The sequence below is a fragment of the Carcharodon carcharias genome, chromosome 13 (assembly GCF_017639515.1).
Source record: "Carcharodon carcharias isolate sCarCar2 chromosome 13, sCarCar2.pri, whole genome shotgun sequence".
Classification (NCBI taxonomy): Eukaryota; Metazoa; Chordata; class Chondrichthyes; order Lamniformes; family Lamnidae; genus Carcharodon; species Carcharodon carcharias.
The window spans coordinates 2,757,653-2,783,225 of NC_054479.1; the positions used below are offsets into that span (position 1 = coordinate 2,757,653).

The 25,573-nt window shown below is 41.1% G+C and overlaps 1 protein-coding gene across 7 annotated transcripts in view; it reads left to right on the forward strand.

The window, feature by feature from the left end:
• The window catches only part of LOC121285630 (membrane-associated phosphatidylinositol transfer protein 2), a 405,846-nt gene that overhangs the window by 317,201 nt on the left and 63,072 nt on the right, over positions 1-25,573 (forward strand). For all 7 annotated transcript variants that reach the window (XM_041202263.1, XM_041202269.1, XM_041202265.1 and 4 more), the window contains 3 exons: positions 7,448-7,543; positions 18,396-18,503; positions 20,671-20,738. In XM_041202263.1, coding sequence (XP_041058197.1) covers positions 7,448-7,543; positions 18,396-18,503; positions 20,671-20,738 — 272 coding nt within the window. The remainder of the gene's footprint in view (positions 1-7,447; positions 7,544-18,395; positions 18,504-20,670; positions 20,739-25,573) is intronic.

Genomic DNA, 25,573 nt, shown 5'->3' on the forward strand with positions numbered 1-25,573 from the left:
TCCATGTGTTTTACCATCTTTAGGCTGTCTTCCGGTAATATCCCTTTCCTGGTTTCCTATCCTCCATAAAGTTCAAATTGTCCGAAAGTCAACTATTCTGATGCCCCGGTCGTCACTATTTATTTATTTAGCATGTGCATAGTCACAGGGCTAAGCAATAGCTTTGTCAGTGGCTAGATGGAGTTCTTTAAGCCCATCTTCAAGATTAGTCAGCAAATACTCCTCGACAATGAGAGTCATTATTTGAACTGCATCACAGCTGCAGCCTGGATGGTCTTGGCAATTCCACTGACGTTGGGAGGCTGCACAGAAGCCTTGACCAATCCGGAAATGATTTAAAAGGGCCCACTGTCACCGTGGGAGATCAAACCTGGGTGGACGAGCAGTGAGGTCCTCACTGATCCATACTTGCTCCTGGCCCTCTTTGATCCACATTCACTCCCGGTCCTCACTGATCCATACTCGCTCCCAGTCCTCCATGATCCACATTCCCTTCCAGTCCTCAATGATAACACACACATTCCTGGTCCTCCCTGATCCATTCGCTCTCCATGGTCCACACTGATCCACACTTGCTCCCCATCTCCAAATGCATTAAAATGATCATTCTTCGAATCCTTCTGGATTTCTCACAACCCAATCTCTAGAGCATCGTCAAACCTTGCATCTCCTCACTTGTCCAAGGTGCCTTTGGCTCTCCGTCCTTTTACTTGTAGCCTGCCCTTCTCTAAACCATGGATGCCACTGGCTAGCTTATGTGGATTCCTTACCTGAGTGACTCAGCCTCTCCACCTCTTTAAAACCTACTCAAAATCTTTCTTTTTGGATAATTTTTTGATCACCCAGTCTTAAAGTGTTAAGTTATGAGTGCAAGTTGAATAATTTGGACTTGGAATCCCTTGAGTTTAGAAGGTTAAGGGATGATTTAATTGAGGTGTTTAAAATGATAAAATGATTCAAAAGGGTTGATGCAGAGTAACTGTTTCTCTTATGGAGAGTTCCAGCACAGTGGAGGCTTAACATAAAATTAGGGCTCGGCTGAAAAATATCTTTTCACACGAAGGGTAGTGAAAGTTTGAAACCCATTCCCCCTTCACCAAAGGTCGGGAATCAGTTGAAATTTTCAGGACTGAAATTGTGTTATGATCCCATAGAAACTGATAACTTATTAAAAAGAAATTTGAACTTACACTTCATAGCTGAATGGACGACACGACAAGATTTCACATTTTAAGATGTTTACTGGAACAAACAGTCTAAAAGCACTAATAACCAAACACAATCTTTGTAGGCAAATTATACTTTAATCTACAGGACAGAACTTTTAACACAACCGGAAAAACCTACCATCAGGTACATGTTACACTGTTCTCCTGAAATCAATCCAAAATGGTTCTTAGCTCCTGAGAGTTTACTTCTGATCTTTTCCTTTCCCAGCCTGGAAACTTTTAACTTTAGAACTGTCTTTCACAGTGCAAATTTCCCTGGAGACTTCTCCGTCTAGCTAAGACTAGGCAAAGCTTCCAGCCTCATTTTAGCTCCCCTCAAATTTGGTCTTTCTAATCTAAGCATGAACTCCCACCCAAATACCTGCATGGTGAACCAAAGCATCTTGCTGTCTAGAGCTACTCTCCCTCTCCTGGGTCCTGGCTAAGTAACCCACCTGCTTGTGATATTCAGTGATATTTTAAGAGAGCCTGTAACTCCATCTTCCCCATATCAATGTGATTCACATGAGCCTTGTATCCAGTTGAAAGTTGATTAGCTATTATTTGTACCCCAACTAAATGCTGGAATCAAACAGATAAGTTTAAGTATATGCTTTTATGATCTGACATTTTTGACATTTCCCTGGGACCTGAAGACCCACAGTCTGTCCACCGGCATCACAGCTGCCTTCACCATTGTCTGCAAGCGCTAATACCTTGCATCATCTTCCCTGTAAGACAATCTAGACCTTCCTTTAATCACCCAGACCTGTTGCCAGCACAGGTCACATGACCACCTTCATTTTACCCTAACTTATAGACAATCCCAAAACATCATAATCTTATAAACCTCATTGTAACAGTTGACATTTTCATTAGGTAAGGGCATCAAGGAGTTGGATCAAGGTGGGCATATGGGATTGTACAGATCAGCTGTGATCTAAGTAGAAGTTAGAATCGGCTTGAGGGACAAAATAGCTCACTACTGTTTCTATGTTCCTAACCCCCCCTCACTGCCACATAATACCTATGCTTGATGTTGTCCTTGGCAACTTCAAATCTGGCACAGCACTAACTGTCTGAATAACATGATTGGAGCATATTTCTTTTCAAATTGAGCATCCAGTTTAAACACTCTTGTGTAATATGATGTAATTATCTTGGATTATCTTAGAACTGCTTAAGTATTGAGACAAGATAAATTCATTAACACTTGCAAACACTGGGCATGATTAACTGTCCAGTAAAATGTCCAGCTAGAGTCAGCAATCCTGAATGTCCCTTTATTGATCATCAGTTTTCAAAATGAGAAGTTTACTTGACCCTCCCTGTGAGTTCTTTCCAAATATCGATTGTTATTTAAAGAATAACTTTCTGATCTCAGGTCCTAAATTTGCCTTTGACCAATTGGAAACTGAGTCCAGGTTTCCTTCTCTTGCATTTTAAGTAAAGTAATTTTCTGGATTTGCCTTTTTTGTTAACTATCTTGCATATCTTTACATGGTCACCTCAGACATCCCATTTCAAAGCTGGAAACTTAAATTTAGTCAGTCTTTCTCATAATGCAGAATTTTGGCACTATGAATTAGCCTTGTTGTTATCCTCTGCACTGTCTTCATTGCTTGACTGTGTCGTTGTATCTGAGTGACCAGATCTTAATCTACACCTTGACATGAAGTCCAATCAGAGCATTGTGCAGTTTGACTGTGACTGCCTTTGAAATGTATTCTGCTGTCCTGACCTTGTAGTCCAACATTCTGTGGATTTATTGATTGCTGGATGGATTTGTTAAGTCTCAAGTCTAAAACCTCTATTTCTCTTTCAGCTTCTTCCTTAGTTTAGTTTGAGCCTTTGGAGTCATTGGTTTTCATTTGTTTTGATGTAACATTACATTGCTGATTATCTAGCCCAACTCCCCCCTCCGCCTCCCGAACCCCACCATGTTAAAGCTGTGCAATGTCAGTAAAGCTCGTCAATTGGGGATGGTAGGGGGTGGTGGAAGAGGAAAAGCCTCTTTAGTTGAGGTAGCAGATTGATCATAGTGGTTTTTATTTTTATTCTTCCATTAGGAGAGGCAAAACTGACTGCCACTCCCTGGTTTGTTCCTACCTCATGATCTGACTGAGAATTGTTGGAATTCAAGTGGTGAAAGAAAAAAAATTTCAAGTGCCTAGAAGTTCCAGGAACTGAGCTCTTGACTTTATGAATCAGAGTTGAGTGTTCATCCTTTGAAGATTCAAGTTCATCTTTTGTTTTCCATGCTTTTTTATTGCTTGTTTTATGGCTTATACACTAATAAAGACAGGAATGGTGCCATTAACACTGGGCTGACGCAAGAAAAGCAAGCAACAGATAAAGGTAAAAGTAAAAAACTGCAGATGCTGGAAATCCAAAACAAAAAAAAAATACCTGGAAAAGCTCAGCAGGTCTGGCAGCATTTGCGGAGAGGAACACAGTTAACGTTTCGAGTCCGTGTGACTCTTCAGCAGAATTATTATCTAAGGAATATGCTAATTAAGGGTAGAAAGCAGGACAAGCAAGGTACTGATAGCCCTAGGGGTGGGGTGAAGGGAAGGGATCGAAATAGGCTAAAAGGTAGAGATAAACAATGGATGGAAATACATTTAAAAATAATGGAAATAGGTGGGAAAAGAAAAAGCTGTATAAATTAGGTAATTTGGTTCAAGATCAAGGTTTCTGAATGTACCAAGCTATATTTTTTTTATTCGTTCATGGGATGTGGGCTTCGCTGGCTGAGCCAGTATTTATTGCCCATATTGAATATCTAACTTATTTGCAAACTTTTAAAACTGACCTGAAATTAACTGGAGGTTGCTATAGGGGAGGCAGGCAACTTATTGTGGACTTTTCTTGTGTTGTAATCGATACTCCTGCAATGTTTGTTATCTGAAAATTTCCAGCTGTATTGTGTGTGATTATGAGGGTGGCATCATTTTCTTCTAACTGATTGACAACAGCAGAATGCCACACACTCTCATCAAGCATGCAATCCACTGCCTCAATACATTATCCAAATGCGGTAAAATCCCGATGAGTCGAATCCCAGGGGATACGTGCACAAACTTATATTAAGCAGAGCTTTGTGGATGCCCTATTCCCACATGAATGCACCTCTATGTAACCCAAGATGCAAAGGCAGTCAATGTCAAAACAACAGATTCAAATGCTGAATGAAAACATGGTAAAGCTATAAATGTGTGAAAAAGTCTTCATTCAATCTGTTCACACCTTACAATAGCCTGACCTTGTAAAAGGCCAGCTTTGCATTGAAAAATGTCAAGAGTTAGCTCAGGAAAAATTCCGCAACCTTTCTCTGCTTAGCGTGCTGTCTCCTGAGGTGTGTGATACAATCCACCATGTCATCAATGCAGTTTCACCCGTTTTCAGTGTTTTTGTACTGCATTGTGAAATCCCGGAGCATCTCTCCAGCCTTTGTGGCATTGGCTCGGGAAGCAGGTGGGAAAATGGGCAGGCATTCATCGACTCTTGAGAGTCATCGAGCTCCTCAGTTGAAGAACGCACTGCACTACATTTTGTGATTGTTCCGTCATGCAGTGAATGGCATTGTCCACCTCCCTGTAAGTTTCCAGGGTTGTCTCTGTTGGATTTTCTATGCCGGCCTCCCGTAGGTGAATGAAAAGTGCCCCGTCATCAGTTTGGTTGGCCTCATCCTGCTCCCCCACATTTTTATGTCTTGTGCAGCCATAACCTGTTTGAACCCAGCGTGGTGGAAGCAATTGTGGCTTCTGTCGCCACCTTCATCATGAACATGGCCTCCAGAACAGTTGGATTGAACTCATGCTGCTTATTGATTGCCTCGATAACCTGAGAGATCAGCTGCCATCGATAGTGGGTTTTTGGGTTCCTAATCACCCCCTGGCCCATTGACTGGAGCTTAGCCGTGGTGTTGGGATACAAGAACACCACCTTGACATTCTTAATGTCAGTGATGCCCGGGTGCATGGAGCAGTTGCCTGCAATGATACCAGTCTTCCTTTCCTTTCACTGATGTGTTTTGTCCACCTTTGTGATCCACACCTCAAAAATGCTGGAGGTCACCCCGGCGGTTTTGTTAGCCTCATACTTCGTGGGTAATGTCTTGACAGTCGCAAAGCAATGTGGCTTCTTGGACTTTCCAATTAGCTTTTCACTGCCATCCATGTTGGCGGAGATCATAGCAGTGAAATGTTCCTTATCTCGCTTTCCACCATTACATATTTCACCTTTAAACATCAAAGAGTGGTCTGGCTAAAGGTAGTAAAACAGTTCAGTTTCATCCATGTTAAAAATGTCTCATGGTGCACACTCATTCAATAGCTGAGTGAAACCATTTTGGAGCCAGTCATCTGCTATAACCGCCACACCCTCACCACTTACCGTGCGGAAGATGATACTGTTCCTGGTCTTTAATCGGTCCAGCCATCTGTGGCTGCAGGTGAACCCCATGTGCTCCAGCTTCTTTGACTGGGTGACTCCCCTTTCCTGTAGGATAGGCAGCCAATCTCACCCTCTTCCTTGCTAGAGAGAATACTTGTCAAACTGTTCCAAGATAGTTGCCTTGTGTTTCATAATGGTGGACAAATTTGATGGTGGAATTCCCCCACTCCTTTGCAATGCCCACTTTCCACTTCATGCCACAGTTTCCTATTTTCTATCAACTTCACCGCTCTGGCAGTGTTTTTAACTTTCTCACAGTTTACCCATACTCACAGGTTTTGCACGTCCTTTCATGGGGAGATTTTTTTTTTTCATTCGTTCATGGGATGTGGGCGTCACTGGTTAGGCCAGCATTTATTGCCTACCCCCAATTACCCTTGTCCAGGGGGCATTTTAAGAGTCAATCACTTTGTTGTGGGTCTGGAGTCACATGTAGGCCAGACCAGGTAAGGACAGCACGAATGAACCAGTTGGGTTTTTACGACAATTGGCAATGGTTTTGTGGTCAGACTTTTAATTCCAGATTTTTATTGAATTCAAGTTTCACCATCTGCCATGGTGGGATTTGAATCCAGGTCCCCAGAGCATTACCCTGGGTCTCGGGGAGTACCCTGGGATTACTAGGCCAGTGACAATACCACTATATCACCGCCTCAAATAATGGCTATCCCAGCGTTCCATGATTTCACAATCTTGTGTGATCTAACTCTGCTCTGATTGGTTAGTGTTGTCATGTGACAAGCTTAGACAATTTTGGCTAATCTGGAGTTAACAGTGCTGGATTTTGGCTAATCATGGGCATCATTCAATGGGATTTGCTATTGTGCCAGCAGAAATAGTCGATGACTTCAATGTAACCGGAATTGTGTGTCATCTGAATTTCACTCATCGTGATTTCATTGTACATAAGAACATGAAAAATAGGAGCAAGAGTAGACTACACGGCCCATCAAGCCTAATGATCTTGGGCTTCAACTTTATTTTCCCGCACACTCCCCATATCCCTTAATTCCCTGAGAGACCAAAGATTTGTCTATCCCAGCTTAAAATATATTCAATGATGAGGCATCCACAACCCCCGGGGTAAAGAATTCCAAAGATTCATAATTTTTTGAGTGAAGAAATTTCTCCTCATCTCAGTTTAAATGATTGGCCATTTACCCTGAGACTGTGCCTGCATATTTTAGATTCCCTGACCAATGGAAACAATCTGTGTGTTCACTCTATGTAGCTCAAATAGATAGGAAACTCTTGAGCAACTGAACTAGCACATGATCCAGAGTCACCCCGGCAACAGGATCAGCTGTCTAAAATATCCAAATTATATCTGGGTATTTGAACTTGTTAATCTAAACACGGACTAGCCATCACAGCAAATGAACTAATTATAACAGCAAGGTACCAGATAAATGGGTTTTGATTGCTAGTTTATGTACAGAGGCTCCTGTGACCTTTGCTTTAATCCATGATGCTGTAAATCGTTCACCATGTTGCTAATTTATGAAGAACCAAACATGGGTTATAACCAAATTGAACAACCCAAATATTCTTAATTTATGCTTCATGTAACAGAATAAACATTGCACTTCAGTATTTAGATGTGTCGAATATTAGTTGCATTGTTTCCACCAAGTTCTTAGATATGTATAATATAATTGTGCAAGTGACTTGGCAGACAATGTAACTTTATTTATAACGCCACTTTTCAGCAGTTACTATTTCCGCAGCATGCTTATGTCAGTGGTATGTTGTCTTCTAACAGATGCTTCTTTGTTTCTCAGTCAGTCCTTCACGACACAATATAGCAGACTGGCGAATGCAGAGTATTGCTCGAGATTCTGATGACAGCTCGGATGATGAATTCTTCGATGCACAAGGTACAGAATGCCAGTGCTAAGGAAAAGGTCTGGAACTTCAGTAACATTTCTGCATAACAATGTGTACTATTGAGTACAATTACCAGTATAACTCTGAATTTAGCATCAGGGCAAAGGTCAGAGGTACACTATCTTCCTTCTGGATTTTGGATGTACTACATGTATATTTTATCCCTGACTAATTTGTATTGCCTTGGCTTCTGGTCAATGGTTGGTCAGGATCTTGAAGTGGTTAATGAAGAATGACCTGCTTGTAATTTCTGTATAATTAATTCTATGAAGGAGTGCCACATAATACTAGATTAGCTAATACCAGTGTATCCACCTGTGCTAATTGTCCATGCTGATACTGAACTTATATCGTTTTACAGGAAAGAATGCAAAGGGAGGCCTAGAGATTGGTCATTGACTTGATCCCTCCATCACCTGGCTGACATGGTCATGCAATTACCATAATTTCATGTAATGGAGATTTGAAATTAACCTAAATAGAAAGAGCTTCATTTTAGATATTAGCTGTCGTTGTTAAACCCCAGACCACAGCAGCACATTAGGGAGATTGAAGAGTCAACCTCAGTGACTTACTGCAGCACTTTAAAGGTTTCAGTATTTCTTAGATTATTTTTAAGCTGTGCTAATTGAAAATACAATTGGTGAGGTTCCGAGTCAGTACCATTAATATTTAATCCTGATGGTTAATTGTAAACACGATTCAACTTTTTAAAACAATGTACACCATTAAAAAGAGACATTTTTATAGCTATTCCCCCACTCAACAATTACATCGATCAACCTGTTGAAATTTGGAGAATAGTATACAATGTTAAATGGATCCAGCCGGATGGTGAAGTACGGAACAAGAGACAGTTTGTTTCCTTGTTAGTAGGTTTATTCACAGAATACAGCATCACAGATATCTGCCCCTTAATGACTAACTCAGTGTCTCAGCTGACTCTCTTTATACTCTTCTGAGCAAACTAAAAAACAATTACCTTGTGAACCGTCCCTTAGAGGGACACTGTAAACAAAAAACCAGAAACTACAAAGAAAACGTATCAAATTAAAATAATGTTCCTGGGCTGATAATGAACTCTAGCTGATTCTCTTTATATGTGCTGGTAGTCCATAATCAAATAATGGCCATCACCTGTGTATCTTTAACAACCTAATCAACCAACCATTAACCGATCTCATTTCTTTTAAGCAAAAAAAAACTTAAATAATTTCAATGCAATAAAAAAAATGGTTTTCCATATTGCTTACAACTCACTATAACACAAGACATCCCTCTTCTAGGACCTCCAATCATTTCTTGGAGCAAACATTCCATTTTGTAAAAGAGTCTGATAATTGGTGACTTGTGTTGACCCATTTCATTTTAGAGATCACTTTAGAGATCCCTTTTCTCTCCAACATTTCCTTTATACTAGCATGATCAATACCCAACCTTTTCTCAGTGACACTCTTTGTCGAATGAATATTATCTCATAGAGAATGGTTATCCACATAGCACTCAATGGGCAAACGGTTCTCAGAATGCCCCTTGTATAGAATTTCATTCGGAATATTAGTTAAGTACAATCCCAAATCTATCACTTCCGCTAGCAGCTAGGGTACTTTTAACCACCCTTTTTAATTTGCTTGGCTTCCCAGGCCAAAGGGCAACATTTTCCATTTTCACCCACCAAGAATATGATAAATCCAGCTGTTCTCCAATACCCATCCAGAAGATTGGCGTGGGAAGCATCAGTAAAAAGGACTAACTTCATATCTTTTGGGTCACCCACTGGAAACTCAAGTGCGCATTTATCCGAATTTAATTTCTCTAATGTTTTATTTTCCCTCTGAACCTCCTCAACAGTAGCATGTTTCGTCAAAATACTCAGTTCCAATACATCATAACCAGTTTAATATTTGACAGCACTAGTAAACCTCCTCGTGAGGACATTAGTTCCAGTCCTGTTGAAATGTAACCTGTCCTCCTTGTACAGGTCCCACCTGCCCCAGAACCGGTTCCAATGTCTCAGAAATTTAAAGCTCTCCCTCCTACTCCACTTCTCCAGCCATGTGTTGAATTACGCAAGCTTCCTATTCTTATGCTCACTAGTGCATGGCACTGGGAGTAATCCTGAGATTACTGCTCTTGAGGTCCTGATTTTTTATTCCCTCACAACTCCCTAAAATCTGCTTTCAGGACCTCATTCCTTTTCCTGCATATGTCATTGGTCCCAATGTCGACCACCACTTCTGGCTGATCACCCTCCTCCATAAGAATGTTCTGCAGCTGCTCTGTGACATCCTTGACCCTGGCACCAGGGAGGCAACATAGAAATGCCTGTCTGTTTCCCTAACTATGGAATCCCCTACCACTATAGCTCTTCCACTCTTCCTCCTCCCCTCTTGTACAGCTGAGCCAAATGTCATGCCACCAACTTGGTTCTTGCTACAATCCTCTGAGGAACCATCTTGCTCACCGCTATCCAAAATGGAAAAGCGGCTAGAGAGCGAGATAGTGCAGGAATCCCCTGAGGCTATCTGCCTGTTTCTTTAGATACTCTGACAGTCACCCATCCCCTCTCTACCTGTGTACCACTTAGCTGCAGTGTGACCACCTCTCTAAACATGCCATCCTTAGAATCCTCAGCCTTGCAGATGCACCACAGTGACTCCAGCTACCGCTTGAGTTCCACAATCCTGAGCTCAAGTTTCTGCAGATGTAGTCATCGAGGGCACTTTGTACCTGCATGACTTCCCACATCCTGCATGATGCACATTCCACATGGTGAGCTGCACTGACATAGCTTAAAATTTAACTTCTCTTTGAAATTTTTCACTCTGCAAAAATGCAGCTTTTATATCAATCAACCTACATTCCCACAAGTATGTGACTAAAAGAGCTAAGAAAATCTTCATGATCGTTTTTCCTGCAGCTGTGGAGTCCACTCTAACATTTTGATCACCAGGTCTCTCTTCGAAGCCACGAGCCTTGCTTTAGCCTTATATGTCCCAACAGGAAGTACTTTTTCCATATCTGTCCACCTGTGTGATAAAGCTGGCTGTCCCTTATCTGGTACTTCAGAGTATACACCAAATTCTTTCAACTATCTTAACTCTTTTTATTTTGCATCTCTTATTGATTTATCTTCTGATTTGTTTATAGCCACTAAAACTTCTCGGTCATAAGAACTTCTACTTTTAGTGGTGTTCCTAGTTTATTCTATAGTCCTTGTTCTAGTCAAAATATGGCCTGTACTTGCCCTCCTATCTCATTCTGGACAACAACTACGTGACGTCTCCCTCCCTCCCTAACCTTTAATCAACATTTATATCTAGAAAGTATTAATTGTATACCAATAAATCAGGCCAGGTCCCCACAGATAGATGGTCTTGCATCCAAAGAAATAGAGCAGTTAAGAAGCTTGATTGGATAATTAAACTGGCTATGCATGCTACATATGATGTTTGGAATTGAGTACCATGATGAAACATGCAACAGTTGAGGAAGTTCATGTGACAGTCAGAGGTTCTGTTGCTAGTATGAAATTGTTTCCTGGGGCCAGAGTGACTTCCAGATCTGCTATGGGAACTTACACTGCATTTTCTAGCTTTCCACATGTTCGCCTCATTTTTCCAGTCCATAGATCTTATCTCTTGTCCATCATCTCGAACATTTAGTCAATGTTTGAACCTGCTGCTGGCTTTCCCTGCTCTCCCTTCAATGGTCACATCCCTCTATTCACTGGACCCTTCTGGTATGTACATCACCCGAGTACCAACTTTTGGCTGTTGAACCTTGAGCAAAGTAGCCCTATCCTGCGCATTGTTATCACTTTATCAGCCCCTCATAGCTGTGGAAAGTATGAGTATGTGAGGTGCAGGGTGCCGCATCTCCTTCTATTAATTGCTCAGAGCCTGCAAGTTTGTAATCAATCCTGATTGACCCAGATGAATGTACCCGAATAGTTTGCCTGCCAGTCTTTCCATTACACCCTATCACCTTAACTGGGTCTTTTTGATCTCTTTCTGACCCTCTCTTTTATAGTATACTAAATTCCCAGGATTAAAGTTTATCCCTGATGGTCTTATGCAGTGCCGTAAGGTTCTTTGAATTTTCTGAGACTTCTGCATTCAAGTACGTAGAAAAGGTGGAACCCTTCTGAGACTGGGACATGGTCATACATCACAAAGTATTTTTGGCTTTCTCCCACAGACCAACTGATACGGACTATAGTCCCAACCATTTGAAGTGAATTCTTTTCATGGACTGCCCATTGCCAGGACAGATGTTAGCTTATAATGTGGTTGATCAGCTGATTAGTTTGATCAGCTAAGATCTTATGGAGCATCTCATCAGTCACCACATGATTTCTTTCACAAATCCCATTACTGAAGGGACTTTCAGCTGCAGTGTTCTTCACCACAATGTCCACATTTTCGCTTGTCTTTAAATTCATCATGGCAAATTTCCCCCTGCCCTCCATTGTTTGTCAGGAATTTAGCTGGTGTCCCCAGACATGTCCAAATCCATTCTTTCATGATTTTATGTACAATCACTCTTTACCGTGTATTACTGTAGAACAACTGAATCCTGTTGTCATGTGTATTGAAAGGAAATGTTCCTATCCTTGTCCCACACCTTTAATGATGTAGTAGCTATGGATTTAAAATCTCATGTTAATGGGAAACTTGCAATAGGCCATGATGGTGTACACCAAACTTTTGACATATATCACATTTTTTCACAAATCACAGTATCTTTACATTGCAGAAGGAGACCATTTGGTCCATCAAGTCTGCACTGCTCTCTGAGTGTTCCACCTAGTCCCACTCCTCTGCCTAATCCCCATAAGCTTTCACATTCTCTCTTTTCACGTAGCAACCCAATTCCCTTTTGAATACCCTCGATCAAACCTGCTTCCACCACCTTTTCAGGAAGTTTGTTCCAGACTCCAACCACCCTCTGGGTGAAAATTTTTTCCATGCATCACATTTACTCCTTTTGCCAATTATTTTGAATCTGTGCCCTCTAGTTCTAGATGTTCTCTTGAGTGGGAACAGTTTCTCACTATTTACCCTGTCCGTACCCCTCAGGATCTTAAATATCAAGACTCCTCTCCAAGGAAAACAGCCCCAACCTCTTCAGTTTATTCTCAAAGCTACAGTTCTTCATCCCAGAAATCATTCTTGTGAATCTCCTCAGTACCTTCTCCAATGCCTTCGTATCCTTCCTCAAGTATGACACCCAGAACTCGACGCAGTACTCCAGATGAGGCCTAACTAGTGTCTTATAAAAGTTCAACATGACCTCCTTACTCTTGTACTCACTGCCCCTATTAATAAAGCCTAAGATACTACATGCTTTATTACCTGCTGTCTCAACAGCGTGGAGCCAGTGAGATCAGATAGTGTGTAACCCGGGATTATGGAACCAGTGAGATCACATAATGTGTAACCCGGGGAGGGTTACACACTTCATCTTCAATGGCCTATGTACGTATACACCAAGGTCCCTCTGTTCCTGCACCTCCTTTACAGGTGCTCCCTTTTTTATACTGTCTTACCATATCCTTCTTGACAAAATGAATCACCTCACACTTCTTCGCATTGAACTTCATCTGCCACTTGTCTGCCCAATCCACCAACAAATTTATCTCCTTTTGAAGTTCAAGACTATCCCCTCACAGTTGACAACTTTTCCAATCTTCATATTATCTGCAAAATTTGAAATGATGCCCTGCATGCCACAGCCTAGATCATTAATATATATCAGAAAGAGCAAGGGTCCCAACACTGACTAATCACTTCAGTAAGTTTGTATGCTCATCATCAACTACCCCTTAAATCATTAGTAGGATTTTTAATCCGAGACATGACAGTTGAGCAAATTGTCAATAAAACTTTAAGACAAATTGCTTTTTCTCTTGCAAGTTCCTATCACCTGATGCCATTAACACTTTGTTAACATTCTGATTAGAGATGCTAGATTTTGTTAAAGGATTGCAGTAAAGTCCTGATTGAGTAAATTGCAAATCGATTGATGTTCCAAAGACAGTTGCTTTATCTTGGCCCATGTCCAATTTCATTTGTGCCCTTTTCATGGGTGGCTTGCTCAGCAACAAGGGTATCTCACTAGATACTACATCTGTACTAATAAATTGGCTTGCCCCAGCTATCCTGCATGGAATCACCACACTTTTCAGTGACCTTAGTGTTGTCATCCTGAAGTAAGTAGAACTTTTATATTTCTTTACTTCAACCCTTATTACTGAGTGAGTTTAAATAACAAATCAAGCAATCTGTTCCACGTACTGTGGAAGTGCAACCACTGTTCAACATGGTGCAATTACCAGTCTGAAGCTTCTTGTGACCAGTACAATTCTCTTAGGCTGATCAATATCATTATCTTCTCCGTTCAAACTTTCCAGGTTGTGCTTTGCCTCAAACCCTCGTGTTCTGTTTTGGACAATTTATCGCATCATGATATTTTGAATCATCGGAAACACCTGTTAATAATTCCCCGGACATTCCTGGGGTTCATTCTTCTGTTGTTATTACTCCATTCCTGTTGTCTGCCAGATCTGTCAAAAAGGTCTCCATCCTCATTTCTTTTGTCTGTGGTTCTTCTGTTATATTGACACCTGTGCTCATATCTCACGGGTCTTGAATTGCCAGCAGAATTGAATCCTCCATCTTTTATACCACTGCCGAATGTCCCATTTGTGCCATGAAAGTGGCTGGAATTTACTGCTTTCCCAATAATTTTTTTAAAAGCTTCAGTCGTCTGACCCATCTGAGAACCTAACCGCAGTTAAGACGAGGAGCTTGTCCACCTGCAACACTTCAGCACAATCCAATAATTTGAAAGCAGATTTGAAACTCTCTTTCTCTCTCCACAGATATAAAATGATGAGATGCATAGGTAGGGTAGACAGGAAGGAGCTTTTCCCCTTAGTGGAGGGATCAATAACCAGAGGGCATGGATTTAAGGTAAGGGAAAGGAGGATTAGAGGGGATGTGAGGAAGAATTTTTCACCCAGAGGGTGGTGGAAATCTGGAACTCGCTGCCTGAAATGATGGTAGAGGCAGAAGCCCTCATAACATTTAAGAAGTATTTGGATGTGCATTTGCGATGCGATGACATACAAGGCTATGGGCCTGGTGCTGGGAAATGGGATTAGAATAGTTAGGTACTTGTTTGACTGGCACAGATTCAATAGGCCGAAGGGCCTTTTTCTGTGCTGTAGACCTCTATGACTCTGTGACTCTGAGATGCTGCCAGACCTGCTGAGTTTTTCCATCATTTTCTGTTTTAATTTGAAAACGAGCACTGAATCAGGAATTTCTAAATCGAATTTCTGTAATCTTGTATATAGTCTCTTAAATTCCGTGATATATTCCTTGTTATGACCAGGATGGTGAGTTTCTCTAGCCCCACTACTCCACAGGTCGTACCATAAGTGTAAATGTTTTATTCACTCAACAAAGTGGTCAATTGATTACTTTCGTTATTGTTAGAACCAGAATAAAAGAAACTTTAAGCGGGCTTCTTTCAATAGACTCAGAACGATTGATTTGTTATTAAACAAAACTTATTTTTAAAAGCAAATTGCAAAAACTGGTTAACGTAGAATTTTCAATCCGCAAGTGTAATTATACACCCCTTTAATTCCCAACACTACATAAACACAAAGGACAAAACAAATGAGAAAACTTTATGAAAAAGGATAAAGTTCAAAGGGTTTTGATGCTATCGATCTGGTGTTCCTATGTGTGAAAACAGTCCACTTGTCACAGTAGTTGTCTGGAAGTTCTTTCCAAAGGAGCTTCAATATGGAGGAGAACAGAGCGGGATCAATGTCCTTGGGATCTCTTTCTCGTCTCAGCTTCTCAGGTTTCGAAATACAGACGAGTTATACTGAGATGAAGTTTTCTAGCTGTTTACTGATAACTACACTGAATTTCAGACAAGGCAGGGAGAGAGCCAGTTGAGCAACCTTCTCCTTTTTGGTTTATTTCCAAACTGAGACCAAAAACAAGTTCAAAACAGAAACTCATCTGTCAGGTGGTTTCCAGAAAATCTCCAGGGCCCCTCAACTTATGAAAACAATAGTTTATTTTCTCCAGCAATTAAAGTTCAAATAAACAAATATCTCCTCTGGTGCCTTGCTGGTCATTAAGCTGAAGCCATATGACTTCTTAGAAAAGGCATTTTGTCTACAGCCCAGATCAGTTCCCAAGAAAGTGTTCAAATAATTCAATGTCCTTCCAATTTTTGAAAAACATATAGTGTTTGGAGATAAATATTCATAACATGCTCCATGAATAATCTTCAACCTTTCTAAATTTATCAAAGCCTGACCATGCTTCATATGCATTTAATAGATCATCTTTCTTATAAATTTTATCCATCAATTTTAGTACAAAATCCAAACCTTCCTCAATGTCCAACTGATGACTCTAGCTCCGGAAATACTTCGCACGTGATCCTCCTTTTGTTAAGAAGCAACAGTGTCACAGCCATACCTTGTTTTTTCTTTGGTAAGGACATAACCCATGTCCACATATTAACTTCATCTTTTTCGTTGTTCATAAGGTTCAAATTCAGAGAACGTTGGTGGGAAATCAAACCCTGACATTTTTACACTTGGCTTTAGCCATTCTTTTCAAAAGTAACCCCAATTACAATCCTCTGTCTGGAAAAAAAATTCTTCTTAGTTTCCAGTCTTCACCTTTAGATAGTCATTCCCTGATATCATGTTGAATGGATCCAAGCCAGATGGTGAAGTACAGAACAAGACATAGATCTTTTCCTTGTTTGTAGGTTTATGCAAAGGAAGCAGCATTATAGATCTCTGCCTCCTAACCACTAACTCAGTGTACCAGTTGACTCTGTTTATGTTGGCTAAAAGCAAAATACTGTGGATGCTGGAAATCTGAAATAAAAACAGAAAATGTTGGAAAAACTCATTCTCTCAGTTCCTTCGCCTCCGTCGCATCTGTTCTAATGATGCCACTTTCCAAAATGTTGCTCCTGCCATGTCTTCCTTCTTCCTTAACTGAGGGTTTTCCCCCCATCCACTGCAGTTGACAGGGCCCTCAACCGTGTCCGACCTATCTCCCGCGCCTCTGCCCTCGCACCTTCTCCTTCCTCCCAGAGCCATGGTAGGGTCCCCCTTGTTCTCACTTTTCAGCCCTCCTGCCTGTCCTTTGCCATTTCCACCAACTTCAGCGTGATGCCAACACCAAATGCATCTTCCCCTCAGCAGCCCCCCCACTCCTCCCGTCAGCATTCTGTAGGGACCATTCTGTCTGTGACACCCTGGTCCACTCCTCCATCACCCCAACTCCTCATCCCCTTCCCATGGCACCTTCCCATGCAATCGCAGAAGGTGCAACACCTGCCCCTTTACCTCCTCCCTCCTCACCGTCTGAGGGCCCAAACACCCCTTCCAGGTGAAGTAGCACTTCACTTGCTCCTCCTTTAATTTGGTCTACTGTATTCGCTGCTCCCAATGTGGTCGTCTCTACATTGGGGAGATCAAACGCAGACTGGGTGACTGCTTTGCAGAACACCTTTGGTCTGTCCGCAAGCATTACCCAGATCTCCCTGTCGCTTGCCATTTCAACACTCCACCCTGCTCTCATGCCCACATGTCTGTCCTTGGCTTGCTGCATTGTTCCAGTGAAGCTCAACACAAATTGGAGGAACAGCACCTCATCTTCTGACTAGGCACTTTACAGCCTTCCGGACTGAATATTGAGTTCAACAATTTTAGATCATGAACTCTCTCCTCCATCCCCACCCACTTTCTGATTTCTCCCCCCCTTTTTTTCCTCCAATAATTTATATAGATTTTTCTTTTCCCACCTATTTCCATTATTTTTAAATGTATTTCCATCCATTGTTTTATCTCTACCTTTTAGCCTATTTCGATTCCTCCACCCCACCCCCACTAGGGCTATCTGTACCTTGCTCGTCCTGCTTTCTACCCTTAATTAGCACATTCCTTAGATAATATCACCACCTTCAACACCTCTTTGTCCTTTTGTCTGTGACATCTTTTGGTTATCTCCACCTATCACTGGCCCTCTATCCAGCTCTACCTGTCCCAACCCTCCTTAAACCAGCTTATATTTCACTTTTCTATTTTTACTTAGTTCTGTTGAAGGGTCATGAGGACTGAAAACGTTAATTGTGTTCCTCTCCCCAGATGCTGCCAGACCTGCTGAGTTTTTCCAGGTATTTTTGTTTTGTTTTTTTCTCCTGGTTTACTGGTTGATCTACGTCTCCATCCTCACCTATGCTCATGAACTGTGGGTAACGACTGAAAGGATATGATTGAGGGTACAAGCGGCGGAAATAAGATTTCTCCGCAGGGTTGCTGGCTTTACTCTCTGGGACAGGGTGAGGAGTTCAGCAATCCGGGAGAGCCTTGGAGTAGAGTCGCTGCTCCTCCGGATTGAGAGGGGCCAGTTGAGGTGGTTCGGGCGTCTGATAAGGATGCCCCCTGGTAGGCCCCTGCTGGAGCTGTACCGGGCACGGCCGACTGGGCAGAGACCTCGAGGCTGATCCAGGACAGGCTGGAGGAATTACATCTCTCAGCTGGCCTGGGAACGCCTGAGAGTCTTCCAGGAGGAGCTGGAATCTGTGGCGAAGGAAAGGAAAGTCTAGCTGACCCTGCTCAGCTTGCTGCCATTGTGACCCTCACCAGGAGAAGTGGTATGAAAACGGATGGATGGGTGAAGAAATTTTTGTTTTATCTTTGTGTTCACATCCAAAGAACTCTGTTGCCTTAAGATGTGTCAAAATAATTCATACTTGGTCCTCATGTTTTCTCTTTCATATATTCAGAAGATTTTTCAGACAATGAGGAGATCTTCCCTCAAGAAATCACAAAATGGAATTCGAATGATCTTATTGATAAAATTGAAGCGGGTGGTGAAGCTGAAGGAGGCCAGAGTAAGCTTAATTTGTTTAAAAGCTTTAAAGAATTTGCATCATTTCAGTCCTGTGATGTTTGGGTTATAAAATCATTAGTCCCACTCCCCCCTGTTCTTTCCCCATAGCCCTGATAATTTCTCCTTTTCAAGTATTTATTCAATTCTCTTTTGAAAGTTACCATTGAATCAGTTTCCACTGCCCTTTCAGGAAGTGCATCATAACAGTTTGTCCCCTTTACAAAAACTTGCCCTAATTCTTTCCACCACCTCACCTCTCCCAACCCGGAATTTTTGACAGTAATCTTAAATCTATGTCATCTGGTTACTGCCCCTTCTGCTACTTGGGAAAAGTTTCTCCATATCGACTCTTTAAAAACCCCTAATAATTTTTAACATAGAAGAATATAAGAAACAGGAGCAGGAGTAAGCCATTTGGCCATTCAACCTTGCTCTGCCATTCAATAAGGGCATGGTTGATCTGTTAGTAGCCTTAACTCCACTTTGCTGACTGTCCCCCATAACCCATGACTCCCTATATGATCAAAGATCTGTCTAACTTGGCCTTGAATATATTCACTGACCCAGCCTCCACTGCTTTCTGTTAAGGAGAATTCCACAGACTAATGACCCTCTGAGAAAAGAAACTTATCATCTCAGTCTTAAATGGGAGACCCCTCATTTTTAAACTCTGCCCTTGGTTCAAGATTCCCCCATGAGGGGAAACGTAACCTGAGCATATACCCTATCCCAAACCCCCTCAGAATTTTACACATTTCAATAAGACCATCTCTAGTTCTTCTAAATTCCAATGAGTATAGGCCCAATCTGCTCAATCTTTCCTCATAGGACAACCACTCCATCCTAGGAATCGGCCTAGTGAACTTTCCAATGTAGTACCTTTAGTAAATCTACCATTAACCTTCTCTGCTGTAAGGAGAACAGTTTGGTGTTCTGCAGGCTGACTTTTAAAAAAAATTCCTCCATTATTCTCCCGAAAACCGAACATTTGCTGGCATAGCGGTTGGCGATTAGGTGGTGATTCTTCATTTGGCCTGGATAGTTAGTGTTGACAGGCTATTTGACCTTGAATGGCAGAGACCAAGGCCCACACACATGAACTTTCTAGCCAGGGAGTGTCAGCACAGTATGAGCTCGGCTGCTTCCTTGTATATGGTGCCAAGACCAATTTATCATCCATCTTCTGTCTCAACAGAGATTAGCTAACCCTGTACAAGCTAGAGATTAAACATGGGACCTACCTGGACTGTATGTTTCAGTGCAAATGCTTCATTTAGAATGTAGTTGGATTGCTGAATCGGATAGTTAAGGGTCCTGGAGCTCTCTGCTTCAGTGAGTTGTGTGACCTTTCTTTGCCTGGGTCCTCTTAGTTTCCTGTGGTGCGTTTACACCCTACACCATTATGAGGAGTTCAGGTTTCCCCTCTATTTGATGACCTGTCTGGATTTAAGAGCTCAGCATATTGAGAATATCCTGAGTGAAGAAGTCGCCAAGGTGCTTTGGCTTAATGACTGACTTCAATACCAGTCGTATTTTCAGGAGCAACTTTTGTAGTTGTGAATTATGATAGAAAGAATCTTCATTACTATAACGCCTTCCCTGACCTCAGGGCGTCCTCAATTACTCTACAGCCAATGAATTACTTTTTGAGCGTAATTACTGTTGTAATGCAAGAAACGTGGCAGCATATATCACTCAAACAGCTGTGTAATAATGACCAGATAACCTGTTTTAGCGATGTTGGTTGAGGGATAAATATTGGTCAGCAAACTAAGAGACACTCCCCTGTTTTCCTTCAAAATAGTGCCATGTGTGCCATGGGATCGTTTACGTTCACTTGAAAGAGTAGACACAGCCTCGGTTCCTGAATGTTGATACTTCTGACAGTGTGGACCTATATTTTATGTCCAGGTTTCTGTTGGGGACTTGAGCCCACTATTTTCTCACTCAAGACACAAGAGCAAGATCGCCTGAGCCAAGGCTGACTCCATAAATAAAATAATTGAACTGTCCTCATGAATAAGTACAATATGTAGAAAGTAGAAAATCTGCATATGTAATAAGGACACAAAGTGTTGCTGACACGATTTTTGTGATGTTTCCATAAGCCCTGCCCACTTTATTGAAAGTATGAATGTGCTGTCACTGAAACCATTTTTCTTCCACAGGTGACTTATATCAAGGTCAATTGACAGACTATGTTCCTTCCAGTGCAGAACAGCTCAACCCTACTGAGGTATGTTGGGATGTTTATTACTTTAAAGGTGCTGTATAAATATAAGTTATGTTACTTTAAAATCTCGGGAGTGGAAGAAATGAAGGTAATAAACTGCATGTATGGGAGAAAGATTAACTAGCAGGAAAGTATAGGATAGCAATTCAAATTTATGGCTGTGATCATGCCAGAAACCATTGTAGCATCAAGTCAACTAAAAACCCATTCCCACTGCCTGTTATGTAAACTTCATACAGAGTAATATATGTTTTTTTTTGTCAAATGTTAGGTTTCCTCTACTCCACGCACTCTGTATTAGTTGTTCTGTTCATGCTATTCTGAAACAAGCTCTAAGGAGATATATGAGATTGCAGAAGGATCAAGTATAATTTTGCATGAAATAGGACAATCTCATTAAAGTCACAAGAATAACTGATGTGAGAAAATGAAGTGCAGCACCGGTGCTGTTGAAAAGCTGGGATGATGATGCATTGTTGGGACAATATAACAGGAGCTTCACCCTTAATCTATCCTGTGCTCTATCTGATCTCCAAGTCCTTGATAATTGAAAAAAGTTGACAAAAATGTTGTGTTACCCAGAAGTGATGATTCTATCTTGGAACACAAGATTTCTGTAAAAAAAAACACACACAGATGCAGAGGAAAAATTACAATAACCCACCCTAAAATATTTAGTAACTAACGGATGAAAAATGGCCACTGCTATAAATTATTACACAGTCATGACCTTAAGTAATTTGAAATCTATGAAATAATCTCAATTGTCTGATTCTGAATCAAATTAAAGCAGAGCTTGTTGATAAATTTGAAACTAAAGGAATTCTCAAGCAAATTGTGATTGAAGGAATTAATTTTCAACAAACTAGAAACCTCTGAAAAGAGGCCACTCATTTCAAAGTCAACCCTGAACAACCAGCTGTTACTCTGAACAGAAAAAGTTCCCAAATTGCAATTACAACACATATTAATCCATGTTGCTCTCATTTCATCTCAAATTACAACATCCAGTGAATTAAAATAAACGTAAAAAATTTCAGCTTCTGAGACTTGACTAGAATGTAGGAGTGAAAAATAATACATTGGAGATCAACATCTTTGGGTACTGTAGAAGAAATGTACCAGGCGCAAATAAAATTTGATATATTTCTATTGCCAGAGCTGAGCAATGATCTGGTGAACTAGAGAATTGCTTCTGTTCTGAGGACATCAGAGTTCTGATTTGTCTGTACCTCCTCAATAACTCTTAAAGGCCAGAGAATTTCTCTTGCCACCACTCTCATCGTCACATTATAAATATCTCTGTTGCTAATATACTTTCCATCCCAGACAGGCAGGCGAAGTAAAGTCAGAGATAACCTGCATTTAAATAACAGCCTTTCAACACCTCAGGATGTCCTCCAGCCCTTCACAACCAATGAAGTACTTTTAAAGTAGAGCCACTGTTGTAATCCAGGCAGCATGGCACAGTGGGTGGACCTACACCACATGGACTGCAGCTGTTCAAGGCGGTGGCTCACCACCGTCTTCTCAAGGGCAACTAGGGATGGACAATAAATGTTGGCCTAACCTGAGATACCCACATCCTGTGAAAGGATTAAAAAATGTTAATTTTCACATAGGAAGGTCTCACAAACAGCAATATGATAATGACTAGATAATCTGTTTTTAGTGGTGTTGGTTGAGAGATAAATATTGGTCAGGAAGAACTGGGATGACTATTCTATTCTTCTTTGAATAGTGCCGTGGGATCTTTTATATCTACCTGAGAAGGTAGTTGGGGCCTCAGTTTAAACCTGTGCCTCCAACTATGGAGCCCTATCTCAGTGCTGCCCATCCAACACTACAGCATTCCCCTAGCATAGACTCTCCTACACTGCAATTCTCCCTCATGACTGTCTCTCCAACAGTGCAGTGTTCCCTCAGCATATCTTCAGTGCTGTCTCCTCTGATGGTGCAGTACTCCCTCAGTTCTCTACTGGAGTGTCAGCTTAGATTATGTTCTTGAGTTTCTAGAGTGGGACTTGAACCCACAGCTTTCTGCATCAGAGGAAAGTGTTGTCACTGAATCAAGGCTGACCCCAGTGGTAAGATATTCACTGTTTCTTTCTATATTACAGTTTGATCAGTTGGCAACAGGTTCATTTTCTGCAATTCCTTGAGCTGAGAGATAATATGTTTCACTGCTACAGCCTGTGTTTCATCTTGTACATGCTCAGGAATAGGAAATTCTTACTTATTACTTGAAATATTAAACATAACTGTTATTCAAAATTTTGGTGTGAAGTCTGCTGCACTCTACCTGTCTATCTTAAGCCTGGCAGTGATATTGAAAACCACCAGCACTTTCACAATATTTTAGTCTGCAAGTTGAAACAAAAAACAAATTCCACACTCCTTCACAAAAAGAAAAATTGGGATTCTCAGTTTAAGATTGTTATATCTATGAAGGTTGACATATCAACATAATTCACAGTTAAAAGTGAAATACTGCGGATGCTGGAAATCTGAAACAAAAACAAAAATTGCTGGAAAAACTTAGGTCTGACAGCATCTGTGGAGAGAAAGACAGAGTTAACATTTCGAGTCCATATGACTCATACGGTATATGAGTCTCAAGGACTCGAAACGTTAACTCTGTCTTTCTCTCCACAGGTGCTGTCAGACCTGAGTTTTTCCAGCAATTTTTTTTTTAATTCACAGTTAATATGCTTACGATATAAAATGTTGGTAACTGCTGCTCTGTGCTTTGGGGGGGTGGTGGGTGGGGGGTTTGCTCAGCTGTAGGTACTCCCTCCAGAGGAGGTTTATCCTCAGGATCAGGAAAATGCCACTGCTGGCCAGCACCATACATGCCTATGACTCCTAGAGGGTTAAAGGTTAGCTGCAGCTCTACTAACCTCCCTCAATAACAACCCACCAGCAGGAAAAGTTATTACTTACCCATTATATTATCCACTTTACTCGATTTAGGGATTCCACAAAAGAAACATTAGAAATAGGAGCTGGAATAGCCCTTTGAACCTGCTCAGCCATTCAATGAGGTCATGGTTGATCTACCTCAATTCCATTATTCCACCCTAGCCCCTTATCCCTTGATTCCTTTAGGAATTGGAACTGCTTGTGTTTTTTAGTGCCCGTATCATTGAAGCCTAAATCTGTTAATTGTAATAAGATTTGCTTTTATATTTTAGTAATTTAGTTTACCATGCAAGTTTCAAGCTTTCAGTGTTAATAGTTTGGAAAACACAATTGCTGAGAGTAGTGGATGAATGTTTAATGCCGATATTAAACACCTGTTTATTTTCAAACGCATCAGAGCCTCTGCCCAAAACAGCAAACCACATAATATCACATTAATGTACTAATATCAGCAGTGTTTGTTTCTGGATTGAAACTGATACTGAGATATATACGCTATTTTGGAAAATATACTGTAAGTCCTTGGGTAGAAAAGTGCTGTGAAGGGTTTTAAATCCATTGCCCACTCACTGCCAGTTGACGTGTGTGAAGATTAGAATTATGTAAAGCAACACTTATCAGTTTTCAGGAACGTGATTACATACATATTGCTTACAGAATTGGAACTATGGCTTGTTTAGGGCACAACAGCTTCACTTATCCACATTATTGCAAAAGAGATTTTTCAAACCTGCCATTTAATTAGCTGCATTAATCACATGGTTTTGTATAGTGTAAAACAATTCAAAAGGTGACCATGTTGACAGTAATTGTTGTATAGTTTTCTATCAATTTCATGGCCTATCATGTTGCAATTTGACAAATAATGGATTAGCCTTTCCGGCAACCTTTGTTGATATGATGTACTTCCTGCAAGAATACTATTCATGCAGTTTTCTGCAGTCTCCTGACTGGCCTGTATTCTCATGCAGATACACAGCCTTCTTAAAAATAAGTGTGTCAGTACCTGTATACCAAAGATTACAGTTACAAGTATTCCAACAGTAAGTAACATTAAAGTTGTAGTTTAGTGCCCTTACTGCTTCCTAAGTGTATTGACTTGAGCAATATGCTAACTAGATTGTTAAAACTTGCTACTGGAAGCAAGAAAGAAACTTTTACTGCGGGTGTGTTTGCTTGCAAGCAGAATTTAAGCTGTTGGTTGATATTTGTGGCTGGCTCAATTGACATTTTTCTGTGTCCCTTCCCCTCCTCTCTAGTGTAATACTTTCCCCCAGAATATGGGCATTTATCACCCTCTAGCACTTTGCCCACGTTTGAGCCAGTGAGTGTTAGCAGGCTGTCTATCTGGAGCAAGCATCACAGCAAGCTTGACCCTGGCCATACCTGCAGGGATTATTGGATAGGAACCCTGTTCTTCTCTTTCTTTCCCAACCCATGTGTGGTGGTCATTGTCACCTTCCTATTATCTCCCTTGCTGACAGCAGCTCACCTTACACACTGAGCAGGACTTTCCTGCTCTGTATGCTTCCAAAATGGTGATGTTACCTCAAGATCACTACTTCTGAGCTATGTCAATTAATTACTTCAAGGTGCTGGTTTTGGCTTACTGGGGTGCTTGCAAGAGATGATGAGGAAAATTCAGTCTGTTATCAGGTAGGTGCTATAGAAAATTCCAGGAAGCTGGTAAAAATGGTCTAAACTACACAGGGGTAGGAAGGTTATGTGTGTGCTGAACCCCTAACTTGTCTCTTGAATGTACTATCACCATCATAATTTGCATGTTTGCCATATAAGTTGGCAAATGTCTTGTTGAAGTAACCCCTTTGATACCAATTGTGTATGTAAATAAACGAAAAAAATGTACTCTTTGCTTCTGTATGCATTAAATACGTCCTATAATGTTACTGTTAATT